Source organism: Microtus oregoni, unplaced genomic scaffold (genome assembly GCF_018167655.1).
Source record: "Microtus oregoni isolate MIOR12 unplaced genomic scaffold, Mior012 000006F_ref0000085, whole genome shotgun sequence".
Lineage (NCBI taxonomy): Eukaryota > Metazoa > Chordata > Mammalia > Rodentia > Cricetidae > Microtus > Microtus oregoni.
In genome coordinates this window covers 42,525,300-42,551,136 of record NW_024543065.1, presented here as the reverse complement: position 1 = coordinate 42,551,136, position 25,837 = coordinate 42,525,300, and the positions used below count along the sequence as shown (strand labels likewise).

Below are 25,837 nucleotides of genomic sequence, written 5' to 3'. Positions count from 1 at the left end.
TAGCAAGTCCCTGTTTCAAAAGAGCAAAGAATCAGACAGACAGACAAAGATGCGTCTCATAGTAGATGCAGGAAAATTCAAAAGAGAACCTTTGGGATAGTGAAATAGTGGTGGTTTTGACCAATGTGACACAAGCTGTAGTCACTAGACAAGTGGGACTTTCAACTGAGAAATGCATTCATATGATTAGCCTATAGGCAAGTCTGTTTGGCATTTCTTGATTCATGTGGGGAGGCCTAGACTACCTTGAGTGGTGCCTCTCCTCATGAGGTCATTCCAGGTGTACAAGAAAGCAGGCTGAGCAAGGCATAGGGAACAATTCAGTATCAGTTCTGCTTCAGTTTCTGTCTCCAGGTTCCTGACTTGACTTCCCTCAATGGAGTGTGGCCTAGGATTGTGCAAGATATGTAATCCAAAGGAACTCTTTACCCCATTTAGTTTGGTCAAAGAGCTGTGGTCTCCACAGAAGACTTCTTCAGATGTTTCTTTTTTATTTTATTTTTTAAGAACAATCTTTTCTTACTTTACATATCAATCCCAGTTCCCCTTCCCTCCCTTCCTCCTGCTCCTCCCACATTATCCCCCCCACCATCCACTTTTCAGAGAGATAAGCCCTCTGGCATAACTGGATGTAGACACATAGAAGAATGCAAGTAGATACATGTCTACACCCATGCATAAAACTCAAGGACAAATGAATCAAAGACCACAATGTAAATCCAGCTATAACGAACCTCATAGAAAGGAAAGTGAGAAGTAGCCTTGAACACATTGGCACAGGAGACCACTTACTAAATATAGCACCAGTAGCACAGACACTGAGAACAACAACTAATAAATGGGGCCTTCTAAGACTAAGAAGCTTCTGTAAGGCATAGGACACAGACAACAGTACAAAAATGGCAGCCTACTGAATGGGGAAAGATCTTCATAAATCCCAAATGATCTCCAAAATATATGAAGAACTGAAGAAACTAGATATCAAAATCCCAAATAATCCAATTAAAAAATTCTCAACAGAGAAAGCTGAAATGGCTGAAAGACATTTAAAGGTTGCTCAACATCTCTAGTTATCAGAGAAATGCAAATCAAAATGACTCGGAGATACCATCTTTCACTGATCAGAATGGCTAAGATCAGAGGTTTCCTTGAGAACTCATGAGGTAAAGAAGATATTTCATCTCGGCTTAACATTTCCTGAATTCCACGTACACAGTGGGATCTGTGGAAAATTCCTTTGGAATCTGAGAAATGGCAGTGGGTAATTTCTGTTTGAAGATCAACTGATCAAATTCCAAGTATGCCACCTCCTGCACTTCTTGTCTTTCAGGGTTCTAAAAAGAGGTAAATATTAAGGGATATATATATACATTGTCTTGCAGATTATGAAGGAATATTAGACTTTAGGAAGAGGCAGTCTCAGAAGGACCTACCTGTCTGTTCAGTGTTGTTTTCGATTCACACTCTTGGTCCATGGTAGCTGTAATTTTAGTGTACAGAAGTAAACAAACATATATAATAAAGTACTTCTGCACTCTCATTTCAAATACAAAGTACTAGTGAGAGATAGAGTAAAACACAAGGTTGTTCACCTGCTATCAATTAGATTCAGAAGTTTTGCCAATCTATGTTTATAGCCCCATCCCACAATGCTGTACCCTAGTAATTCTTTTTTAGTATATTCTCTCTCCTTTCCTTCCTGCTTCCCTCACTCCGTCCTTCAATTCCTCTTTCCTTTCCTTTCTCCATCTCTCCTTTCATCTCTCCCTCCCTCTCGCTCTTGTAAAACCTTCTCCTAGGTGTATGCTTTGGAGGTGAAGATGCAAAAGTGCATTGAGGAATTAGTGTCTGAGAAATAAGGTGAAGTGCAAGACTTTCTTTCCTGCTTAGAAAGCCCTGCCTCAGTTTCCCTGTATTATTCCAACTATCCTTTTGTAAATGAGGAACACATACCTGTATTTTTCCAGTCTTGGTTTCTCACACTACTCAGATGACACTTACGGGCTTGTTTCTGAGATTTACTCTTTTTGGCCGAGCAATAAGAATAAAGGAGGATGATAAGGAAAACAGACATCATGGTAACTGACAGCCCGATCAGAATATTCATGATCCTGTGGTTATCTAGAGGGAGATGTAAACCCAATAAGAGGTAAAACTTTGGATCCCCATTTTTATAGACTGCATAGTATTCATTAATTGGAGGATAATTAATATAATAGTTTTTTAGAAAAAGCATCTTGATGGAGAACCTACTAATAATATTCTGCTCTATGGAAATAGTACTAAACTGACTTCTAAAGAATCAACTCTCAGGAGCAGATTCTATATTTGTGAGAGGTGGTGATTAACACAGATACCCACAACTGGGCAAGCTGTGGAGAATAAGAGACCATAGAATTCGTTGTCCTAAATGAGATGTTTACATCTCATTTCCTTCTCCAAATATTCAGCATCATTGTTAAAGAGATGGAAGAAGAGATTTAAAAAAGATGCTCTGGATAACTATAAGGAAATTGTCTTCTATACACTGAGGGCAGCTTAGTATGGGAACTTCACAAGAGGGCAAGATAACATGCCAAAGAGCAGGGCAAGATCAAGCTAGACAAAAATCCCATCATGGAGAAGGGAGGTGGACATGAAGTCCCACCCCTAGTCAAGTGGTGATAGGTAATTGATAACTGTTGGCAAAGGTGTGTCAGTTATAGCAGTGTTGTTGCTAGTAAGTTGTCCATGCACCAGCAGAAGTCCACACATGCAAGAATATATGGACATTCTTCCTGTGGCAGAAAACTGCAGGACACTGGGTAAAGGTCATGTGCTCATTATTTTAAGCTGAGATTTATACCGGTGCTCACTTAATCTGGTTAGCAACTTCTACATCTACAACCCTCTTGAATCAAACTATTAATTCTTCCAAAGGGCTAAAGTAAAGTCTAGTGTAGTCTATCACAGGTAATATCTTTTTATAAAACTGTCCTTTCTGCTTGCTTGCTTCCTTTTTCAGGCTCTATGATCTTCTTTCCAGGAAAAACTGAGCTAGAAAGAGCACTTCATTGTTCCTGGAAGTGGGCTAAATCTGTTTTTCCTTTTACTTGTAGGAGATCTCAGGTACAGTTCCCATGATGCTCCTAAAAACTTCTGGAGTTGTAGAGTTTAAGAATAAGAGAGAGGAGATGATGATGTTAAGACTACTAAGATGTGAAGAAGGCAAGTCAAAATATGAGTCCAAGAGCATTTGGTCCCCAAGTTTCCACAATAGAGAAGGGGAAAATTACTCACTAGTTTTGGAGTCTGGTTCAGTGTATGAAGTGAAATTTCTTGATGAGTTTACTAGGGAAGAGGAGAGGAGAGGGTAATAGTTTATCAAAAGGCTATGTGCATTCCCCACATGCAAAGTCCTTTAAATTTGAGAGTAAGCAGCACCTACTCCACCTCTTAGCGCTGAGCCTTTAGAATCATAGGATGCCATTATGTGATTTGCTTTGAGGTGTTTATTTCACATTGTGATGAGTCAATAGGAATACTGTGGAGAGAGCTATGTGAGGGAGAGAACAGGAGGCTGCTCCTTCTGTGATCTGTCCAAACTGATTGCAATCTTATCCTTAATGAGTCTGTCCTGACCTTTTTCTTATTCTCTATGGATACATACACATCTCAGTGTGGCTGACCGATCAGGATAAGGATTGTTTGAGAGGCTTCTTATCTATTATTTTGTAATTTGATATTCATTCTTAAACTCTATATCTTTTAAAAAACTTCTTAAATGAAATGTAATTGTATCTCTTTTCTTATTCTTTTAATCTCTTCAGCACATCTCAGGTATCCTTCCTCCAGGTTTTTCCATACACCCCTTACATTGATAGCCTTTTTGTCTGATTAATATTTTTTTGTATACACACACATATTATGTATATGTGTATGTTACTGAGTCTCTCTATCACCAGTAAATGGTTCTCAGACATGGCTTCATTAGGATCTCCTTAGTCACAAGATACGAGATACATATAAGATGACTTTCTTACCTGAGACAGAAAGGTACAATGGGTCACTTGGGGATGACCACACATGGGAAGAGTTCCTGAAGGAACCATAGCATCTATACGTTTCTGCCTGGATCAAAGGAACAGAAAGGAAGTTGGCCTGGAATGTTCCACTGTGGCTCTGCTCTGCAGGTAACCCATGTCCCAGAGGCACCCCTTCCCTGGACAGATGGAACACGTCAAACTGATGTTCAGAGATGCAGGACAAGGTCATGTTCTCTCCTGATGTCACCACAGTTCCCATCAGGGCAGACAAGGAAGGTTTCTTGTACAAACCTAGAAGGAAGGAGGTAGAGACAGTGGAGGAGGAGTTCCTTACCAGTGTTCAGTCACTCCTCAGTGATCTATCTCCCTGCTTCTATTTCTGTGATCTCTCATTTATCTTTCCCTTCACTACATCCCTTTCTTTCCCATCTCCTTCTTTTCTTCTAAATTACCTTACTCATCTCTGACTGCAATCCTATACCGATATATTTTATTTCAGTTCTCACTTTTTGACCGTTTCTGCCTTGATATTCATTAGTTCATATCATCTTTCTTTTTAAGTTTGTTTTTATAAAACAGATATTTAATTTATGTAGTAATTGGATTTATTATGAAACATTCAACTAGTGCATTTTATATTTGTTTTCATTAAAAATTTGAAGTTAACGTATAATTACATAATTTTGTCACTTCTTTTTTTAAGTGTTGTTACATGTTTATATATGTAATCTTGGTCATATTTATGCTATCATTCCTTCTTCTCTATCGATTTCCACTGATTTCATTCCTTTTCCCATTGTTCTTTATACTTTCAGTTTTTCCAAATGTTTTGTCAATCACTGGGTTAATTAGAGATACTTATTATTTTGTTTTAATTAAGATATAAAGCAATGAACTTCATTAAGACATTCTCAGACAGTTCATTTTGTACATTTTCTTCCTAATCGCTTCCCTTATACAACCTTAGCTGGTCCTTCCCCCTCATTTCCCCTTCCATGTCGTGTGTATTTCTTCTCTTTTCCATTCCACTTTCTTAATATCCTTCCCCTTCTCATGGTTTGTTCCCAATTTCATGACTTATAACTTCCTCATCCTATGTATATTAAAAATGTAGAATCTGACTTCATTCTAAGTAATTAATTTTATATCTTGCCTTTCCCCCCATATCTGTGTTAATGGATCTCTCTTTTCAAAGGACATAATATCCCATGAATGTGTTTGTTTCCTTGAACAGGGGCCATGATGAACTTCCCTCCCTTGGTTCTCATAGTGTGTTTACTGCTCAAGTGTATTGTACCATTTGCTCCCTATTTCTGCTTTGAAATACCCAATATTAAGCTTAAAACATTTTGCAGATTTTTTTCTTCCCACACATGCCATGCTTACTATTTCCTCAGTATTTGAATCTTTCTCTCAGTCTGCCTGTTTGTATATATTTCTGTTGCAAGGAGAGAGGGCCTGTTTTTCACCCCTCCTGGCTAGTTTACACCAGAAAGAACCACACAGAAATTGTATTAATTAAATTACTGCCTGACCCATTAGCTTTAGCCTCTTATTGGCTAACCCTCACGTCTTGATTAACCCATTTCTTTTTTTTTTTTTTTGGATTTTTCGAGACAGGGTTTCTCTGTGGTTTTGGAGCCTGTCCTGGAACTAGCTCTTGTAGACCAGGCTGGTCTCGAACTCACAGAGATCCGCCTGCCTCTGCCTCCCGAGTGCTGGGATTAAAGGCGTGCGCCACCACCGCCCGGCTTGATTAACCCATTTCTATTAAATCTGTGTATCACCATGTGACTATGGCTTACTGGCCAGATTCTAACCTATGTCGGTCTCAGGCCAGAGATTCATAGCATCTGCCACTCTGCCCTTCTTCCCAGAATTTTGTTCTGTCTTCCCCGACTACCTGAGTTCTGCCCTATCAACTAGGCCAAGGCAGTTTCTTTAATAACCAAGGAAAGCAATACAAATACAAAAGGACCTCCTACACCATAGGGGCCCCTTTCCCTACAACATATGTTCATGCCTCTATATTATTTGCATATGTCTATTCCAGGGGGGAACCACTATAGGATTTTTTCACCAATCCTAGAATGTGTGAATGAATTTGAAACATGGGCTGACAACATTTTGGAAATATAGAGAACAGACAGACTGGTGGTCTACTTAATTACCTAGGGTTATGCTATTCTTTGATGAATAGTTAGTCAAATACAAGCATGGAAGAACTGTCAAACCAGACAGAAATTCTATGGGTGCCTTCTGTACCAAGACCTCAGGACCCATGAAGAATCAACCGCATTTGGCACATGAATACAGATCAGACTTATATGTCTAGGTCTTCTGACAGATGCCTTTTAGAGGGAGAAGCCTAACAAAATTATAAACTTCTAGGCCTTTGAACATTAGTAGAAGGATGCCATTGTTTCTGATACATATTAGTCTCAAAGAGCTGTTCCATTCTATTTATCTCTAGGTATGATTCCTTTGACATCCCTGTATCTGTGCTTTATGTTACAACCAATGGTTTGTTCTTGTATCTCTGTTTTTATCATCTATGTCAGTAATATGCTCTCCAAGTCTGCCTTTCTCTAAGCTTCTCATACTCATCTAGGACATGCTGTCTATATAATAACTGTTCTCATCACAGAGAGGCTGGTGACCAGGTAACACCCTCTTACCTGTGATCTTTATGTCAACAGGGTCACTGGATTCAGACCACTCATATGGTGTATGCTTGTAAGAACCATAGCATGTGTAAGTCCCAGCATGCTCAGGTGTCATGGGTCCTATTGGGAAGTTGGCATTGGATCCTCCAAAATGATATTCTGCAGAGAGCTGATAAGAGTCCTTGTTTATTCCCATTCTATGTGAAGTCAAAATGAAAATGTCAAACATAATCTCTGAGTGGCACTTCAATGTGGTCTTCTCTCCTAATTTTACCAGAGGAGTTGGTAGGACCAAGAGGAAAGGTTTCTTGTAGATTCCTAGGAATAAAAAGTTTGTGAGCACGAACCTACTATCAATCTATGTATCCCAGAAATCCTATGCTATTTTCCCCTTAATCTGTTCTTTTTATCAGTATCCCAGTGTCCTTTTCATTTTTTATGTCTGCTCGTACACAGACTCCTCCATCTTTCTATGGACCATTTCCCACTTATTTGACCCTGGTAACAGCACAATATTTTCCAATTGCATGTGTAGCATATTCCTTTATAATGCTGAGATTCTGACTAGAACTCATTTTAAAAATTCTCCTATGGGGAGGTTTGGGAGAATGAAAAGGCACAGCAAACATGATCTCTGACCTGAAATTATGATCTTCAGAGGCTCACTGTGTGATGAGAGTTCAGTATGGTATTGATGTTTATAACTATAGCATCTGTAGGTTCCTCCAAATGCTGGTGTCACAGGCCCCAAGAGAAGACTCCTCCGGAACATTTTTTTATGGACCTGAAGGTTTGGATCCCCATGCTCTTTGTACAGCATGACTATGTTAAACTTGTTGTGAGTGTCACAAGTGAGGGTCACATTCTGTCCCTGAGGAACAACATTGCTTGGCCAGGCAGACAGTGAAGGTTTGGCATTAATTCCTGTAGAAGATACACAGAGTAAAATATTTAGTGATTCACCTTCATTCCTGAGATCAGTGTCTCCAAATTTTACTTCTTCAGGGTCCATCGTTTGACTCTTTTCTCTGAACTGAAACATCTCTGTTTCAATGTTAGAGCTTTAAAGGCACAGGGAACTCAAGAGGTAAACAAACATTAATATATTTGAGGGCTGAAACTTGCAAGATTCACCAGTGGCCCTTCCTGCTCGATAGAAACTGTAAGTTACTTTTCCTGCTGAATTCTAAAAGGAGATATCCAAGACCCATTCAGCTGCCAGAAAGTTGTGCAGGGAGCTCCATGGTTTTGTCTTTCATAAAAATCACCCATATTGAGATGTGTTTTCAGTAATGCTTTTGAGTCATCCCTTGTTTCAGCGATTAAACCCGTATCCATACTGCTATTAGTAATCTCAATAGATGTACAAGTCCTTCAGAGAAAAAAAAACAAGTTCAAAGATTTGGATATTGATGCAATCATTGTTTGGTCTGTCCTGGGTTTCCTTTACGGGGTTACCAGAATTGCCTGTGTTATATCTTTCCAAGGAAAGTCTCAAACAAAAAGTGTCATTTTCATGTCTTGTGTGTCACCCAGCTACCATGTACATATGGAATATCTTTCTATGCTATGATATGTTAATTGAGAATTTTGAGTAAGTATTAAATAATGAAGTAGATTTAGTTGTGAAAAAATGTAATTTAAGAGGAAATTATATCAGAGGATTTGAGGAAAAGATTCATTTGTGAAAAGGCAGATTGGAATTATGGCCAAGAAGTTATAAAAAAGGAGTGTTTTTGACTCACCTTCATAGACTCTAGAAACTTAACAATACTGAATTAGAAATACATTGTGAATGTTCAATATCTCAGCCGTGAGGGAAGTCAGTCCCCAGGACCACCGAACCGAGAAAATTAACAACAAACAGGAGGAATGAATCCTTTGTACTACTCAGAGCTTCATTCACAGAGGTCACATCGGCTCATGTTTCTACACTGAGTGACAAGTTAGACACAGACATTTAGTTTCTTAACCATTTCAGGCTCCTGGCATGTGGAACATTGAGAGAACAGCATTGTTCTGCCTCTTCAGTCACTTGTTGATAAAAATTATTTGGACTCATGATTGCCAGCCCATGAATCTTGGTCATTCTTTTGCATCCACATGGGAGATGTTTCTGAGAAAAGAGACAGTAGACCATATAGACACCAACCTGTGTGGACATCTTGAAACACTGCGCAGGCAGAGGCTTTCAAGTACCCCAGTGAAAACCTGTTCCTGATTGTGATAAGTGGCCAGTAATTTACTGTACCAGGAAACCCAGCTACCAAAAGCATCTGATCTGAAAACTGAGGAAGCGAGATAGTGAAACATGGGAAACTGACATCAATGCTATCCTGTCCAGGGTTGCATCCAATTTACCCAAATCTATTCTCAGGTGAGAATTAATAGTAAACATCTATTAACATCCATAGAACATCTGCATGTGACAGAAGTAATAGTTCTCTTTAATATGAAGGTTCTTTGTGTAAATACTTGCGTATGAAAATCAGAGAAGTCAAACATGCCAGAGAACAATGCTGAGGCTTTGGTAGTAAATACAGCGGAAAGGAAGATTTATGAAGCCCATAACAGATAATTCACTGTAGCATTTTTAAAACAATTACAGAATTATGAGATATCATGAATAAAGTTTCGGAGCTAGGAACATGACATAAGAGAGAAAATGTGGCATTTTTTATGGTCTATGTAATCTTACTCAGTAAAATACTTTCTAATCATTTATATTTCTAAAAATTTCATGGTTTTGTTATTACTTACCATTGACTAGTATTACAGAGTGTGTATGTGACACATTTTTATTAGCCATTCATCATTTGAAATACATCTAGATAGTTTCCTTGTCTTAGTTCTTGAGAATAGAACAGCAAGAAACATTACTGGGGAAGTATCCATGGCATAGGGTATCAAGTTCTTTGGATATATTCAAATGGGTAGAAATGATGCAAATAAACTACTCATGTATGAAAGTCTCAAGAAATTAAATTAAAGAGAACAGTCTTTTATAAAACAAAAAGGTGGTATCTAACTATAAAAAATTAACTCTGATTAAAATGTTTTATAAAATTTGGAAGCAAATCATTGAACAACATAAAAATTTTGGCAACATCTCTCTTAAGCAAAACATACAACTACTGAATTGGACAAACTTGTAGACCAGCTTGATGTTTAAGGAGGTAAAGCTGTTGCTGCCATGCCTGACTCTCTGGTTTCCATTGCTGGGACCCACATGGTGAAAAGAGAAACTGATTCCAGAAGTTTTCCTTCACTTTCACAGTTGTGTCATAGCAAATGCACACCCAACACACACATACAGACGCAGACACATACACACACACAAACATAAACACACAGGCACACACAAAAACGTGAGTTATGTGCGCATGGGTAAAACTCAGATAAATGCAAAAATTTACAAAGTTAATAGATTATTTCAATAGTAAATATGATAAGAGAATGAATGTGCTTAGGTCAGGCTTTATGAAATCTGATGGGCAAATGCAGAAATGAATGAAAATTCAATAAAGAAAAATGTCAGGATATTTTTGAGTGAATCTCAATACCAAATTATCAGTCAGAAGTTCAAGAAAGAGTAAAGGAACACAGAGGTTCTCTTTAGTGTCTAGTGGAGTGAAACTAGGATGATGTTACACCGGAGGATGCATATAATTAAATACATTGTATTAAATTATCAAAGAATTAACAAAAGAAAGGAAAAACAGCTAATTAAAATAAACAAAAATGTAGAGAAGAAAGAATAGAAAACTCTTGAACTTGGAGTAAAATTAACATGGTCAGGTCCAAGAAGGTCAAATGGTAAAAAAGAAATTCAATCCAAACGATCATGATCACAGAACATATTATTATCATAAGAGATCCTGAAATCACAATAATAAGAGAAGCAAAGAACCTATAAGGAACTTCTAATTACAGCTAATGGAAGACCTACAATTCACAAGAGTTCATGATGATGTATTCAACGAAGTCAGTAGAGAAAAGAAAAACCCTACCTATAAATATAAGCAACACTGTCTTTCAGAAATCAAGATAATGATTTTCTCAGAAAAACAGTAGCAGACAAGAGTTCATCATTATAAACATTGGAAATGCTGTGAAGATCGTCAAGCAGAAAGAAAGGCTGGTAATGGGTGACCTGACATCCTCATGTGGAGAAAGTAACAGTAGCTCAGTAAAGCAGGCAAAAATGAGATGTGTCAACAGTGTGCTGGTGATACACAAATTCTATCTGTAGCAAAGTTGTTTGAAGACAAAAATAACTTCAATGGCTTGTCAAGTGACACACATATTTAAAAGGTAATAAATTATAGCATTATAATATCAAAAATAAGTGGTGATGGTCAGGTAAGAGTGTAGAAAGGGGAAGACTATTTTTTATTTAAAAGTATTGATTATTCTTCAGGATTATGGCCCACTCTTTTAATATTTTTATTTTGATTTTTCAAGACAGGGTTTGTAGCTTTCAAGCCTGTCCTGGAACTAGCTGTTGTAGACCATGCTGGCCTCGAACTCACAGAGATCTGCCTGCCTTTGTCTCCCAAGTGCTGGAATTAAAGAAGTGGCCACCACTGCCCAGTTATATACACTCTTTTAATCCCAGCACTTGGGTGGCAGAGACAGGTGAATATATGAGTTCATGGGCAGCCTGGTCTTCAAAGTGAGTTCTAGGATGGTAAGAGCTACATAGAGAAACCCTGTCTTAAAAAAACCCAAAAATGTTTGTCTGATCAAAATTGATGCCTAACTGAGCCAGGGGCAGTGTCCGGTACAATCTGGAACAGGACTGAGAGGTGTGTTTTCAAGGTACTAACTTCACAGTTCAGGAGACTAACCAAAGAATCACTCACAGATTCCACGAGACAACACACCGTGATGCCTACTCTCCTGTTAGAATGAATCTTCTCTATTGGCATGGGTAATAGTATCTCATGGCTGAGGCTGGACTCACCTGCTTGTGCCAAAGTCCTCAGGAGTAGGATGAAGCCTGGAAAGAAAATCTCATGATGGATGATCTATCTCATTCCAACAGCCTAGCGATCTGATACCCCTGTCCCTGTTGGATCTCTGTACAGTAGAGTCAGAGCTCACTTCATTACGATGAACTCATACACCAATATCAACCACGGAAGCCAGTGTTTCTTCTGTGGAAAGATCTAGCCTCCCATGAGATATTTCCACCCTGTTATTGCACCCCCTTCATTCCCAGCAGGACTCACCAGTACACATATGATTTAGGTGCACAGACAGCATGGTGCTGCTTCAGTTATCAAGAGGCAAAGCCAGAATAAAACTTACAGGATGTTGTAGGAGGCTCGATGCATCTACCTGACCACAGCACGGAAAGCTGAGCAAGAAAGCATATCCGCCAAAGACAGTTTCTCTGTAGCCATGACTGCCCTGACATGCACTTTGGGGGCCAGGTTGACTTTGAATTCAAAGAACTACCTTCTAGTGCTTTGATTAAGCATTTGAGGGTTCATAGATGCTTTCCCTTTTACGATGTTTTATGATTATCTTTCTAAAGGTTTGCATGTTTTGCTTTTTAAATCTGAGACTCAGTGTCTCCTTTGGTGTTCTGTGCAACATGTCCATGAATATTCATGGTATAACAGCAATCCTAATGTGCCAATCAAAATGATTACTCTGTTAAAATTCCATTGTCAGCTTTCAATTATTTAATTTCCTTGCTTATTAGTTCTATATGTTTTTTATTTATTGTTTTACAGAAGAATAATTTAATTGAGTTATATGAAGGGAAAAGATTACTTTACAGACCCCAACTTATCTAGAAAAGCACTCAAAATTACAAACAACTGTTATTAAATTATATCCAATGGTTTTTAAAATTTATTTACTTATTAAAAATTTTCACCCCCTCACTTCCTCCTATTTCCCTCCCTCTCTCACCGCTCCCCCTCCCCCTCTAGTCCTAAGAGAAACCAGTGTGCCCTGCCCTGTGGGAAGTCAAAGGCCCTCCCCACTTCATCCAAATCTAGGAAGGGATATGGTATGTACTCACTCATAAGTGGATTCTAGCCATAAACAAAGGACATTGAGCCTATAATTTGGGATCCTAGAGAAGCTAAATAATAAGGTGAACCCAAAGAAAAACATATATTTATTCTGCTGGATATTGGAAGTAGACAAGATTGCCAGACAAAAGTGGGGAGCATAGGGGCGGGGATTTGGTGGGGGTGAGGGGAGATGGGGAGAGAGAATAGAGAAGGGGATGATTGGGGAGAGCTTGGGAGAATGAGATGGTTGAGATGGAGGAAGAGGGGATATGGGAGCAGGGAAGAAGATATCTTAATTAAGAAATCCATTTTAGGGTTGACAAGAGAAATGGCTCTAGAGCGGTTCGCAGGTGTCCAAGGGGATGTCCCCAGGTAGGTCCTTGGGAAGCAGAGGAGAGGGTGCCTGAACTGGCCTTCTCCCATAGCCACACTGATGAATATCTTACATATCACCATAGAACCTTCATCCGGAGATGGATGGAGATAGAGACAGAAACCTACATTGGAGCACTGGACTGAGCTGCCAAGGTCCAGATGAATAGCAGAAGGAGGAGGGAGAGCGTGAGAAAGGAAGTCAGGACCACGAGGGGTGTGTCCGCCCACGGAGACAGTGGGGCTGATCTAATGGGAGCTCGCCAAGGCCAGCTGGACTGGGACTAAACGAGCATGTGATCAGACTGGACTCTCTGAATGTGGCTGACAATGAAGGCTGACTGAGAAGCCAACGATAATGGCCCTGGGTTTTGATTCTACTGCATGTCCTGGCTTTTTGGGTGGCTAGTCTGTTTGTATATTTATTTAGAAGAAAAATACCCCACTTATTTTATAAAATCAAAGAAACAAAGAAAATATAGTTTTCTTTCAACTGAAATTTGTTTTAAGTACTAGCATTCATATTTAAAAAAATTTCACTTTAAATTATGTGTAAATAGGTGCATGTGATTGCTGGTGCTTCATTTGGCCATAAGAGGGCACTGATCAGATCCCCTGGAGCTGGAGTCACAGGCAGTTGTGAACTTCCTGCTGTGTGTACTGGGTACTCTGCAAGTGCAGAATACTCCCAACTTCTGAAAGATCTCTCAAGCACTATGTACTTACCATTTTTAACCAAATATTCCAGATATATACTTACTATGATGTGTTGTTTCCCTTCATTGTTGAATGGTTGACATAGAAATATCTGAGAATGTTTAATATGTATAATTGAGCAAGTTGTTTTACATTTTTGACATGTCTAATTTGCAAGACTCTTTCCTGACTACATAGCACTAGTTCTTTATTTCAATAGGACACATTAAGTAAATGACAATGGACCTAGATAAGACACATCAATGTTTTTATAATATATTTATAGAACAATCTGTCAGAGGCCAAAAAGCTACAAGACACTGCAAAAATTGTGAACATTTGAAAAGGGACTGACTATTGTTGAGTGTGGTATGCATTTAATGCATTTATTATTTGCTATGTTTGTTACATTGTTGGAATTTTTCTCATATATTGTTCTATATTATTAAAGTTAAAATTTTATTAATACATTTTTCAAATAAATTATAATTAAATTGTTTATCTTTCTTTTACTCTTCTCAATAACTCATGCATAGCTATTTTGTTTTCTCAAATACATATTTATCTTAAATTATCTATATATGGTTCATCAGTTAAGAGCACTGCCTACTCTTCCAAAGGTCCTGGGTTCAATTTCCAACAACCACATGGTGACTCACAACCATCTGTAATGGGATCTGGTGCCCTCTTGAGGAAAAGACCTGGTCAGTTGTACTCATCAACTTAGACCATGAAATCCAATATGGGAATGGACAACTTCAACAGAACCACTGTAGACAGGCTGCCCATCCATAATATTTAAAAAAAATGTACAAACACAGACAATACATATTTATATTCATAAGTATATAAATAAAACTTGATTAATAAATTTTCATTTATTAAGAAATATATGTATTTATTAACTATATACATATATATTATTAGGGCTGACATGACTACATTCCCAAGAGAATCAGTCTCATAGCAACTTCCTGTTCCTTAATTTCTTGCAATTTTTATCCCACTCTTGCATGATGTTTCCTGAGCGTTAGGTGCAGGAATTCTGGTATAGATATATCAGTTAAGGCTGGGAATCACACAATAATCTGTTATCTGTGTTTTATCAGTTTATGCTTAAGTAATGGTGTCTGTCTGAGGTATAAGGGCATATTAATTTGTACGAAGAAGGATAAATATTTAGTTTGCAATTAGAAATTATGCTTATTTAGTAAAGTTGTAGCTATAGATTTCTTCACGATCAATAATCACACTAGCTCTAGATAGTTGTTTAGATCTCCCGACTCTTAAAGATAAATGGTCCAATGCATCAACATACTACCTTTAAAAATAATTACATATCTATTGGAGAGATGATTCTGTGATTGTAAGACCTGCCATCTAAGTCAGATGATATGGGATCTATCCCAGGAATCCACTTACAGGTGTAGGACAAGTACTGACTCCACATAAAGGCACACTGACTTTCACATATGTTGTAGAATTATCCCCACTAAGTAATGAATAAATAAAATGGAATACAATTGATAATAGTCTAGTAACTTTATTATTGCTTTAAGATGCCATGGGGAGGTAAGTGAACATCCTTGTGACAATAACATTTACATTTTCTTTTCTTTTTCTTTTTCATTTTATTGAAAATAGATTTTTTCTCATAAATATATCTTGATTACGGTGTTTCTTTGCTCCAATGATCCAAGTTCCTCCACACCTCACCACCAATCTGGATCATTCCCTTTCTGTCTATTCTTAGCAAATAAACAGGATTCTAAGTGATAATAATAAAATATGATAAAATAAAATACACTAATAGAAAAAAAACTATCATATCAGACTTGGACAAGACAAAGAAACAGGAAGAAAACAGGCTAAGAAAAGATACAAGAAACAGAGACCCACTTATTTGTACACTCAGGAATCCCACTGAAAATCCTAAGTTGGAAGCCATACCATACATGCACAGGACACTTGCAGGCCATGTGCAGGCTTCTCTCCAGTCTCTGAGTTCATATGAGATTTGATAATGTTGAATAAAAGCAGTAGTTCTCAACCTGTGACTCAGTACCCCTTTGTGATCAAATGACATTTTTACTTGTGTTGCATTATCAGATATCCTGAATATAATATATTTAAATTACAATCTATAACATAATCAAATTACAGTCATGAAGTAGCAACAAAAATAATTTTATGGTTTGTGGCCACCACAAGATGAGGAACATGTTGCAGCATCAGGAAGGTTGAAAAACACTGACTAAGATGGTCTTGCTGACTTGGTGTCCTCCATCCTGTCTGGCTCTTACATTCTTTCTGCTTCCTCTTCCTCTGTGTTCACTGAGCTCCATGAGAAGTGCAGGCCTCTATTTACGGTTTGGTGTTCAGGTACTCTTCTGAGCATAGGAGAATGTCATTCGATATCATTGTATTGCTAATTTTATTTTTAAAGCACAGTAGTATTTTTTTATCCCTAGGTTCCTGGGATATCTTGTCTCTGCTTCTTCATCACCCAAGCTGTGTTGGGCATGTGTCCCATCCTATGTAATGGGCCTTAAGTCAAACCACAAATTGATTACTTTCACAAACTTGTGTTGCAAAAGCCCTATTATAGCTTGTGGTCATGACACCAACGTATTAGTAGTGTTTAGGCTGGGCTGGTGTTTACTTAGGGAGTGTGCAGAGTAACTTTGTGTACCTCAGATTCTAGCACATAGGAGTGAAGGCTCTATGTAGGCTCCAGATTGACTCCTTCTGTTCAATAAGTTGTGTTTTCTTTAGCACTAGGGCTTTGTCATTATTTTGTGAAGAGCATCTATGCTATTGGCAACATTTGGGGTTGTTTGGATTCCCACGGGAACCCTTTGACCAACATCTTAATTAGATGTACCCCATTCTCAGTGCTGGAACCTTCTTTTGGTAGCAAGAATTATCCTGTTAGAACTGTCTCCTCCATGTTTAGACAATTGAGGTCTTTGACCCTTTTGAAGTTGAGTTTTATAGAAGGTAATAAGTATGGATATATTTGCATTTTTCTATATCTATATTTTTTGACAACGACTGTTAATAATACTATTTTTTCCAGTGTCTGTTTTTTGCTTCTTTAGCCAAGATCAAATATACGTAGCTGCCTGCACTTATGTTTGGGCCTACATGTTTGTCTTTGTCCATTGATGAACATGTCTGCCTTTGTACCATGCTGTGCTTTTCACTGTAGCTCTGTTGTGCAACTTGAAAGCAGGAAAGTTTAGACCTCCAGCAGTTCTTCCATTGTTCAGCATTGTTTTAGCTATTATGTTATTCTCTCTCTCTCTCTCTCTCTCTCTCTCTCTCTCTCTCTGTGTGTGTGTGTGTGTGTGTGTGTGTGGTGTGTGTGTGTGTGTGTGTGTGTGTGTGTGTGTTGTGTGTTCCATTTGAAGTTGAAATTTGTCCTCTTAAGATCTTTGTAGAATTGTATTGGAATTTTGATGGGGATTGCATTGAGTCTGTAGATGACAGTTGGTAGAATGTCCATTTCCCCATGTTTATCCTATTGATCCATGAACATGACTAATGTGGGATTCCCCTCTGTATGCTGCGAATATGTTTTATTAGCATCAGTTAATAAAGAAGCTGCTTTCAGTCAATGGCTTAAGAGAGTAAAGTCAGGTGGGAAATCTGAACACAGATATAAAGAGAAATTGGGTGGAATCAGAGAGCCACTATGTAGCTGTCAAAGGAGAAAGATGCCAGCCACAAGCCAGAACCTTACCAGAAGGCCACAGCTTTGTGATGAGTTACAGGTTAATAAAAATGAGTTAATTTAAGATGTAAGAGTTAGCTAGTAATATGCATAAGCTATCGACCAAACAGTGTTGTAATTAATACAGTTTCTGTCTGGTTTTTCAGGTCTGGGCAGCTGGAAAATGAACGAGCAATCTCACACAACAAATGGTGCACAACGTGGGGCTTTAGGATTAACTTAGCAGCCCCCAGAATCAAATCATCTCTGAAGTCAAAAAGTACAAAGAAAACACAATAATATGCATAATCTTGACTGTCTGTGTACCTTCCATCTCTACTTGACTTATTTTTATTTACTCCTTTAATCTATGACTGAATGTACTCTTTTCTATTACTTTTATTGTATCTTTAATGACTTTACTTTTTTGTATAACTGTCTAAACACTTTTTCCTCTCTCGTCCAAGTGTATGTGTATTTTTATTTATTTATTTTTATTTTTTCTTTTAGTTTTTTAAATTAATTTATTTCTTTATTTTTTAAAAAAATCAATCTATTTTTATTTGACATACCAGTTCTAGTACTGAGTTCCTCCCCTCCTCCCCTTACCTCAACCTAACCTCCATAACCCAAACCCCCATTCAATCCTCAGATAGGCTAAGGCACATTACTTTATGGAAGGTCCAAGGCCCTCTCCACTAGGCTTAGCATTGTATCCATTTAAAGAGAATAGGTTCCAAAAAGACAGTACAAGCAGTAGAGATAAATCCTGGTGCCACTACCAGAGGTCCTGCAGTTTGCGTCAACCATACAACTGTCACCCACATTCAGAGGGACTAGTTTAAACCTATGCTGTTTCCTTCCCTGTTTTGCTGGAGTTGGTGAACTCCTAATAGTTCAGTCAAACTGTTTCAGTGGGTGTCCCCATCATGGTCTTGACCTCTTTGCTCATAGTTTCACTCCTTCCACTTTTCAACTAGACTTTGAAAGCTCCGTCCAGGGCACCAATGCAAGTCTCTGACTCTGTTTCCATCAGTTGCTGGATGAAGGTTCTATGGTAATATTTAAAATATTCATCAGTCTGACTACAGGGCAAGGGCAGTTTGGGAACCCTATCCTCTATTACCCAGGGTCTTAGTTGGGTGTTAGAGGACGGGCTGCTTTTTCTTCTGGCTGCCTGGCTATCTTAGACCTGAAATAACCACACAGAAATTGTATTAATTAAATCACTGCTTGGTCCATTAGCTCTAGCTTCTTATTGGCTAACTCTTATATTAATTTAACCCATTTCTAGTAAGCCATATATTGCCACATTGCAGGGGCTTATCGGCAATTATTCAGCATGTTTGACTCTGGTGGCTCCATGTCGGCTCCCTGACTCTGCCTTTTTCCACCCATTATTTAGTTCCATCTTCCCTGCCTACCTAAGTTCTGCCCTGTTATAGTTCCAAAGCAGTTTCTTTATCCATTAACCAATAAAAGCAACACATAGACAAAAGGACCTCCCACACCATTTCCCCTTTTCTGTTTAAACAAAAAAGGAGGGCTTTGTATTTAACATAGTAAAATTACATATAACAAAACAGGTATGAAACAAGAATTACAGTTAAAATATTTATATCTACTTTATCTTTTATTATAACTAAGGAAAACTATAACTATACTATTTATTCTTCAACTTCATCAAATACTTCAGAAGGATGTAATATTACCTAAATAAATAGAAAGTGTATTGTAAGCAATGTCCAAAACTGTAAAATTGACAGAGACATCTGGCTACCTGGACAGTCACCCAAAGTTCTTTTGTGCATTTGAGGCATCAATCCTCAGCCTACTGGCCCATAGTATCCAGCAGACTTTCCCACAAAGCATGGAAATTTAAAGACAGTTCCACCGATACTGGAAGTTTGTCAGTAGCTTTCTTCTGTGTCCTGCTGTGTCTAGCAGACTCTTTCACGTAGGAGGAACCCCAAAGGACCATTTCACCGTTAGGCAAGTTCAGCAGGTCATTTCTCTATGGGTCTTGCATGTCTAGTCCAGCAGTCTAGGTAGGAGCAGATTTTGCCCAAATGGCTAGCAAACAACATAAGGAGCATCTTTGATGCCTATCATCCTCTTGAAGTAGCTGGTGCTGCCAGGAGCAGATGTCTCTCACAGAAGGACCTCCCATACCAGTTGGAGTCATCCTTGTGGACTCCTGGTAATTTCTCTAGTGCCAGGTTTCTTGGTAGCTCTATAATTTCTCCCTCAATCAAAATATCTCTTTCCTTGCTCTCATCATTGTCTTTCTTCCATGTCAATTATCCCATTTCCTCAAGTTCTTCTCCACCCTTTCCTTCTCCCCTCATCTTCCCTTTCCATCCTCCCTAATCTTCCCCAACCCCATGTTCCCAATTTTGTCAGACGATCTTATCTGTTTCCACTTTCCAAGTGGATCTATGTATGTTTTATTAGGGTTTATCTTGTTACTTAGCTTCTCTAGGATCATGGACTATAGGCTCAATAGCCATTGCTTTACAGTTAGTATCCACTTATGAGTGAATACACACTATGTTCATCTTTCTGGGTCTGGGTTACCTCACTCAGGATATTTTTCTAGTTCCATCCATTTGCATGGAAATTTCTAGATGTCATTGCTTTTTTACTGCTGAGTAGTACTCTAATGTGTAAATGTGCCATATTTTCTTTATTTATTCTTTGGTTGAGGGGCATCTAGGTTGTTTCCAGGTTCTGGCTATACAAATAATTCTAAGAACATTGATGAACAAGTGTCCTTGTAATATGATTGAGCATCTGCCCCTTAATTCACATCCTCTCCAGTATAAGGTATCATTGGTGTTTTTGATCTTAGCCATTTTGACTGGTGTAACATGGTATTTCATGTTACATCTCAAAATCAGAGTTGTTTTGATTTGTATTTCCTTTAAGTGTCTTTCAGCCACTTGAGATTCTTCTGTTGAGAATTCTCTGTTTAGTTCTATACCCCATTTTTTAATTGGGTTATTTGTATTCCTGATGTCTAATTTCTTGAGTTCTTTATATATTTTGGAGGTCAGTTTGTTGTCTGATGTCGAGTTGGTGAAGATCTTTCCCATTCAGTAAGCTGCCTTTTCATCTTTAGGAAGGAGTTATAATATGAGCAAAGGAGTCAAGACCACGATGGGGAAATTCACAGAAATAGCTGAACTAGTGGGAGCTCACTGATTCCAGATTGACAGTGGAAGAACCTTTCTAGGACCAAATTAGGACCACTGAATATGGGAGGCAGTTGTGTGGCTTGGACAGTTTGTGGGGTCAATCTCTGTGGAACCAGTATTTATCCATTCTGCATGAGTTGACTTTTTGGAGTTCATTCCATGTGGAGGGATACCTTGTTCAGTCTAGTTATTGGGAGGGGGCCTTGTCCTGCCTCAAATGATGTGACAGACTTTGTTGCCTCTCTACCTGCTCTGAGGAAAGGATGGGGATTGGGATGCAGGGAAGGTGGGATGAGTAGTAGGAGGGGAGATAGAGGGAACTGGGATTGGTATGTAAAAATAAAAAAAGATTGTATAAAAAAATCAGATGTCAAAGAATTCATGCTCATTCTTAGCTTGTTTTCTTTACGTTAAAATATTTGAAGACATCCTATTAAGGGAATGGTGACACTCCCTAAATAGTGGCAGTCAGGTTTTCTCATAACACCTAAACTAAACAGGAAAATACTGCCCAGACATTTCCATAGACCACCACTTTGATTTAGAAGAACTCTCAGACTCTATCTTGAAGTGAGTATAGATTGTGGCAAGTTGATATTTAAATAATCACACTAGGAGAACTACCAAGATAACACTGCCATTTTCAATTGCCTAAAAATTTTACAAACAAATGTTACTACTTTATCTAGCTATACTAATCACTTTTGAGAATGTGAAAGACATTTAGTTGTCAGCACACCATGGATACAGTTGCATATTCATGTGTATTGGTCCACTAGGCAATCATAGGTGCCATCAGAGACCAGTCTGTCACAGAACTCCTTCCCATCCTTTAGCCTTTATGTTATTTTCACTGGTTATCTTTTGTGATGTTCCCCGTATCCTTGGAAGGGGTGGTGCAGATGTTCTAAGGTTGGTGTGTGTTTCTGTACTTTGTTTAGACCATTGGGCTAATGTGTCTAAGAAATGACTGAATTTGTTTTTGGAAGACTTCAGGTCATAACCTCCCCTGATCCTGCTGGTTTCCTTTCTTCTCCTAGGTGGTTCTCTCTTCTGCTTTCCTATTACATGGATTCTGTTACCCACCCTTTTTACTCTCCAGTCTACTTATTATCTCCCTTCCTCTCTATATTGCACCTGTCTCTACTAGTTCAGAAGTCATAAAAAGATAAGGCTTTAGTTTTTTCTATCTCTCTTTTCCACATACACAGTATGACACATATGTATAAATATGTCATATGAACTCTATCCTTCGTTAACTAACCTAAAAGATAATGAACCTTAAACTATTATAGGTAGCCTATCTCTTGAGCCTATGTTCTTGGAAGAAATGACATGTACTTTGTATTGAGTTTTGATTTAATTTACTTCCTTTTTTTACTGGTGAATGTATTTCACCAGGAAACTCTTCATCAATATGTACTCTTTTTGAAGGTGCTTTAAATAAACTGCTTGAGATTAGGCGGAAGAAGTTTGTAACAACCAGGCTAACTAAGTCATGCTGAACTGTGCTTCCTCATTGCCTCTTGAGGCAGCAATTTATTTCTCTGCTAACAATAGCATTTTCAGGTTTTCCCACAGATAGCAACCAGTGTGAAGAGCTAAGTACTTAGAGAAGGGTAGAAAATTTTCTTTAAATAGAGATTAAGGGATAATGTAATTTTGGTTTCTCACAAAAGAGTTCATTGTGAAGGTCCAAAAATGTGAGGTTATTTCTACCTTGTCTGAAGGTCAGAGACCTTAGGTTGCTCAAAATTGTTGACAACCACCGGGGCTACACATCCTGACCAATGATGTGGTTACTTGGTTCTTTTGACATTAAGATGGCTCATACTGGTAGATCCACTCCACCCTGACATATGGTCAGGATGTGCAAGCATATTTCTGTTCCTTCTTTTGAAGTAGGAGTTTTGACCTTGGAAGTGACTGCCTTCAGGATACTTGGTTGAGGGTGGATTCACTGCCTAAACAACAGAATGTTTTTCTCATGGATTAATTGCTTGATGGCTCAAAGTATTGAAGCAAAGAACTGTTCAAGTTGTCCTTTGTATCATGTTAAATAAGTCTTTTGTTGCCTTCTTCCCCTTTTTGTGATGGGGTATAAAATGTATGGAAAATTAAGTGTGGGGATTTCAGTATTTACTGGAACTCCCTCCTGATACTATCTTATGCTTTCTGTTTTAATATTTTCACTCATGTCTTCATATTCTTTACTAATTTTCTTATCTCCATACCTCTACTCTGGCAAGTAGTATTTTTGTTGAAGTTTCTCTGACAGTTCCTCACCATAAATTGGAGTGGAATTAACACAGATTTTAATCAGTGTTATAAGACAAATCATCTTGCATAATCATTGGATGTTTGCTAAGATTCAAAGTAAATGTAACTAAATATTTTGCCCAACTTCCCTCTAACTTTATTCACACAGGAAGAAGTGTATGGAGAGCTTATAAAGGGAGAGAAAAATTCTTGTCAATTATTTTGTAAGCCAGAGTATAGTATTATTTTTCTTTGAACCTCTTATGTAGATTAAATGCAAAAAAATAAATAAAGAGAAAAGGGGGAAAGAGGTGGATTAGGGTGTAAATATTCTTATGAATACATTTTGGCAGGTCTCAGCAGAGTGGACAAATGGACTTTGTAGTTGCTCAGATTCCAGAACAGCCATACATATTCAGGCCTACCTTCCCAAGCAATCTGATTGAAACACTTTATAAGCTACACCAGTCTTGATTATGGGCCTGAAGGAATGTAAGTCCACAAACCCTGCAAACAGTAGCATATTCATTTGTACTGATCTACCAGGTAATCACAGTTGCTGCTAGTTTCTGTGTGCAATAGTCATGCCTTGTACAGTGGCCAGTCTCTCACAGCACACTTCCCAATTCTCTGGCTCTTATATTCTTTGTACTTTCTTTCTTATGAGGCTTAATGAGACCTTCAAGGTTGTGATGTAGATTTGCTAATAGTTTGTGGGAGGAGTTAGGGAGATAAGTCATCATTGAATATGATTAGAATATATTATTGGCATGTATTAAAAATAAAATTTGCTGACAAATGGACAATGGAGCTTGAAAAGTTCACCTCTCCTGAGTAACCAAGACCCAGGAAGAAAAGCCTGGTATATACTTTCTTATAAGTGGTATTAGCCATAAAGAATAACTAATTAACAAGGCGGTTTTAAGAAAGGACACATGGATCTTTATGTGAAGGGGGGAATAGATTAGATTATTACACATAGGTACAGAGCAGGGGTCTAGATGGGGAAGTGGGCATGGGAACAGGGGAGATCAGGTGGATGGAGGTTGGATGGGGAGAGTACTGGGAAAAACAAATGGAATCAGGGGCATCTTGGATATGTTCTCTAAACCTAGTGCAATGGAAACTCCCAGGAATCTAAGAGGGTGACAGTAGCTAAGAATCCTGGCAATGGGAAATTCACAACCTGAGCTGGCCATCTCTTATACTCAGGGAAGACTTATAATGAAGAAAATGTATCCCAACCCAGCTACACAGCCTCTGACCTACAAGTTGCCCTGTCTCCCTATATGATGTGGTAATGAGGGACTCTGAAATTATGGCCAACAAATGAATGGTTTAACTTTAGAACCACACAACAGAGGAAGCCCACTCCTGACACTGCCTGGGGTGTCAGGATCCAGAGGCTGGATATCCAAGAGACCTAGGATAGAACCAAACATTACATGCCAAAACAATTCAATGAATTGATTCCTAGTGATATTCTGCTATACTCGTAGATTGTTGCCTAGCCCAGTTACTACCAGAGAGGGTTCACCCAGTAGCAGATGGAAACAGATGCAGAAATCTACAGCCAAATGTTAGAAAGACCTTGGGAAATCCTGTTAAAGATGGATAGAAAGATTTGTGAAAGCCAGAGGGGCCAATAGCACCACAGGAAAACCACAGAATCAACTAACCTGAGGTCATAGGGGCTCACAGAGAATGAACTTCAAACCAGACAGCTTGCATGGTACTGACCTAGGACATCTGCGCATATATTACAATTATGTAGCTTGGTATTCTTGTGGCAAATCTAACAGTGGCAGCAGGGGAGTATCTGACTCTGCTATGTGTTTTTAGGACCCTTTCCTTCTACTGGGTTGCCTCTTCCAGCTTCAAAGGGAAAGGAGATGCCTGGTCTCACTGCAAATTTATATACCATTGCAGACTGATATCTATGGAAGGCCTGCCCTATTCAGAAGAGAAAGGAGGAGGAATGGAAGGGTGGAGGGGATTTTGGAGGAAGGACCGGGAGGAGAGGTGTGCCGGAGAAGAGGGAAACTTTGACTGGGCTGTAAAATTTAATTAATTAACTAGCAAAAACCATATAAAAGGAAAATTTCTACAAATTTAAAAGTCTTATGTTAAGAAGATGTCCTTCTTCATTCTCATGTTCTTCTTTCTAGATTTCTTTGTTTCTCTCTAAATATGGATTATTTTTATAAAAATAATAATTTTTATTTGCATTCATTTTCTTGATTTGACTTTTTATTCTGCATAAAAATTCAAGTCTCATGACCCTTGAAAGCACCTCTCTGCTGCATTCTTGGTAAGGAACTTCAAATAAAATTACAACTTCTGGATTTTCACAGTCCCCGTAATCTTAACTCTTAGGATTTCTCAGCAGAAATCTGCCAAGTTAGAGGGTGCTTAGGCCATCCCTGTTTCATATTAACAGACGGGCATACAGACACACAAACTAACAAAGATTCGTCTCATGGTCCTGCCAGGAAAATGTAAAAGAGAACATATCAGGTAGTGCCCTAGTTGCATTTTTTGTTAATTAGAAATAAGTTATAGTCATTGGGGAAGTGAGGCTCCTCACTCAGAAAACTCATCCATATGATTAGCCTATAGGTAAGCCTCTTGGGCATTTTCTTGAGTCATGGCGATGTGCCTTGACCACTATATGTGATGCCACTCCTTGGCATGCCATCCTAATTGTACAAGAAAGAAGACTGAGAAACTCATGGGGAACATTCTAGCATGTGATGAATCTTCATGGCTTCTGCTTCAGTTCCTTCCTCCAGGTTCTTGCCTTGTCTTCTCTCAATGAACTGTGACCTGGGATATTTCAGATATGTAAACCAAAGAAACCCTTTATCCTCAATTA

The 25,837-nt window shown here is 38.4% G+C and overlaps 2 protein-coding genes across 2 annotated transcripts in view; both read right to left on the bottom strand.

The window, feature by feature from the left end:
• Positions 1-1,187: 1,187 nt before the first annotated feature.
• On the bottom strand, positions 1,188-7,703 carry LOC121449830 (killer cell immunoglobulin-like receptor 3DL1). Its single transcript, XM_041654501.1, has 7 exons — positions 7,331-7,703; positions 6,704-7,009; positions 4,023-4,316; positions 3,280-3,318; positions 1,954-2,121; positions 1,434-1,480; positions 1,188-1,334 (listed from the first exon to the last, which is right to left on the bottom strand). The coding sequence occupies exons 1-7, from the start codon at positions 7,701-7,703 to the stop codon at positions 1,188-1,190; spliced, it is 1,374 nt and encodes a 457-aa protein (XP_041510435.1).
• A 155-nt stretch (positions 7,704-7,858) lies between these two features.
• The window catches only part of LOC121449829 (killer cell immunoglobulin-like receptor 3DL1), a 38,656-nt gene continuing 20,677 nt past the window's right edge, over positions 7,859-25,837 (bottom strand). The window contains exon 6 of the mRNA XM_041654500.1: positions 7,859-8,063. Within this exon, the coding sequence (XP_041510434.1) occupies positions 7,859-8,063 (205 nt within the window). The remainder of the gene's footprint in view (positions 8,064-25,837) is intronic.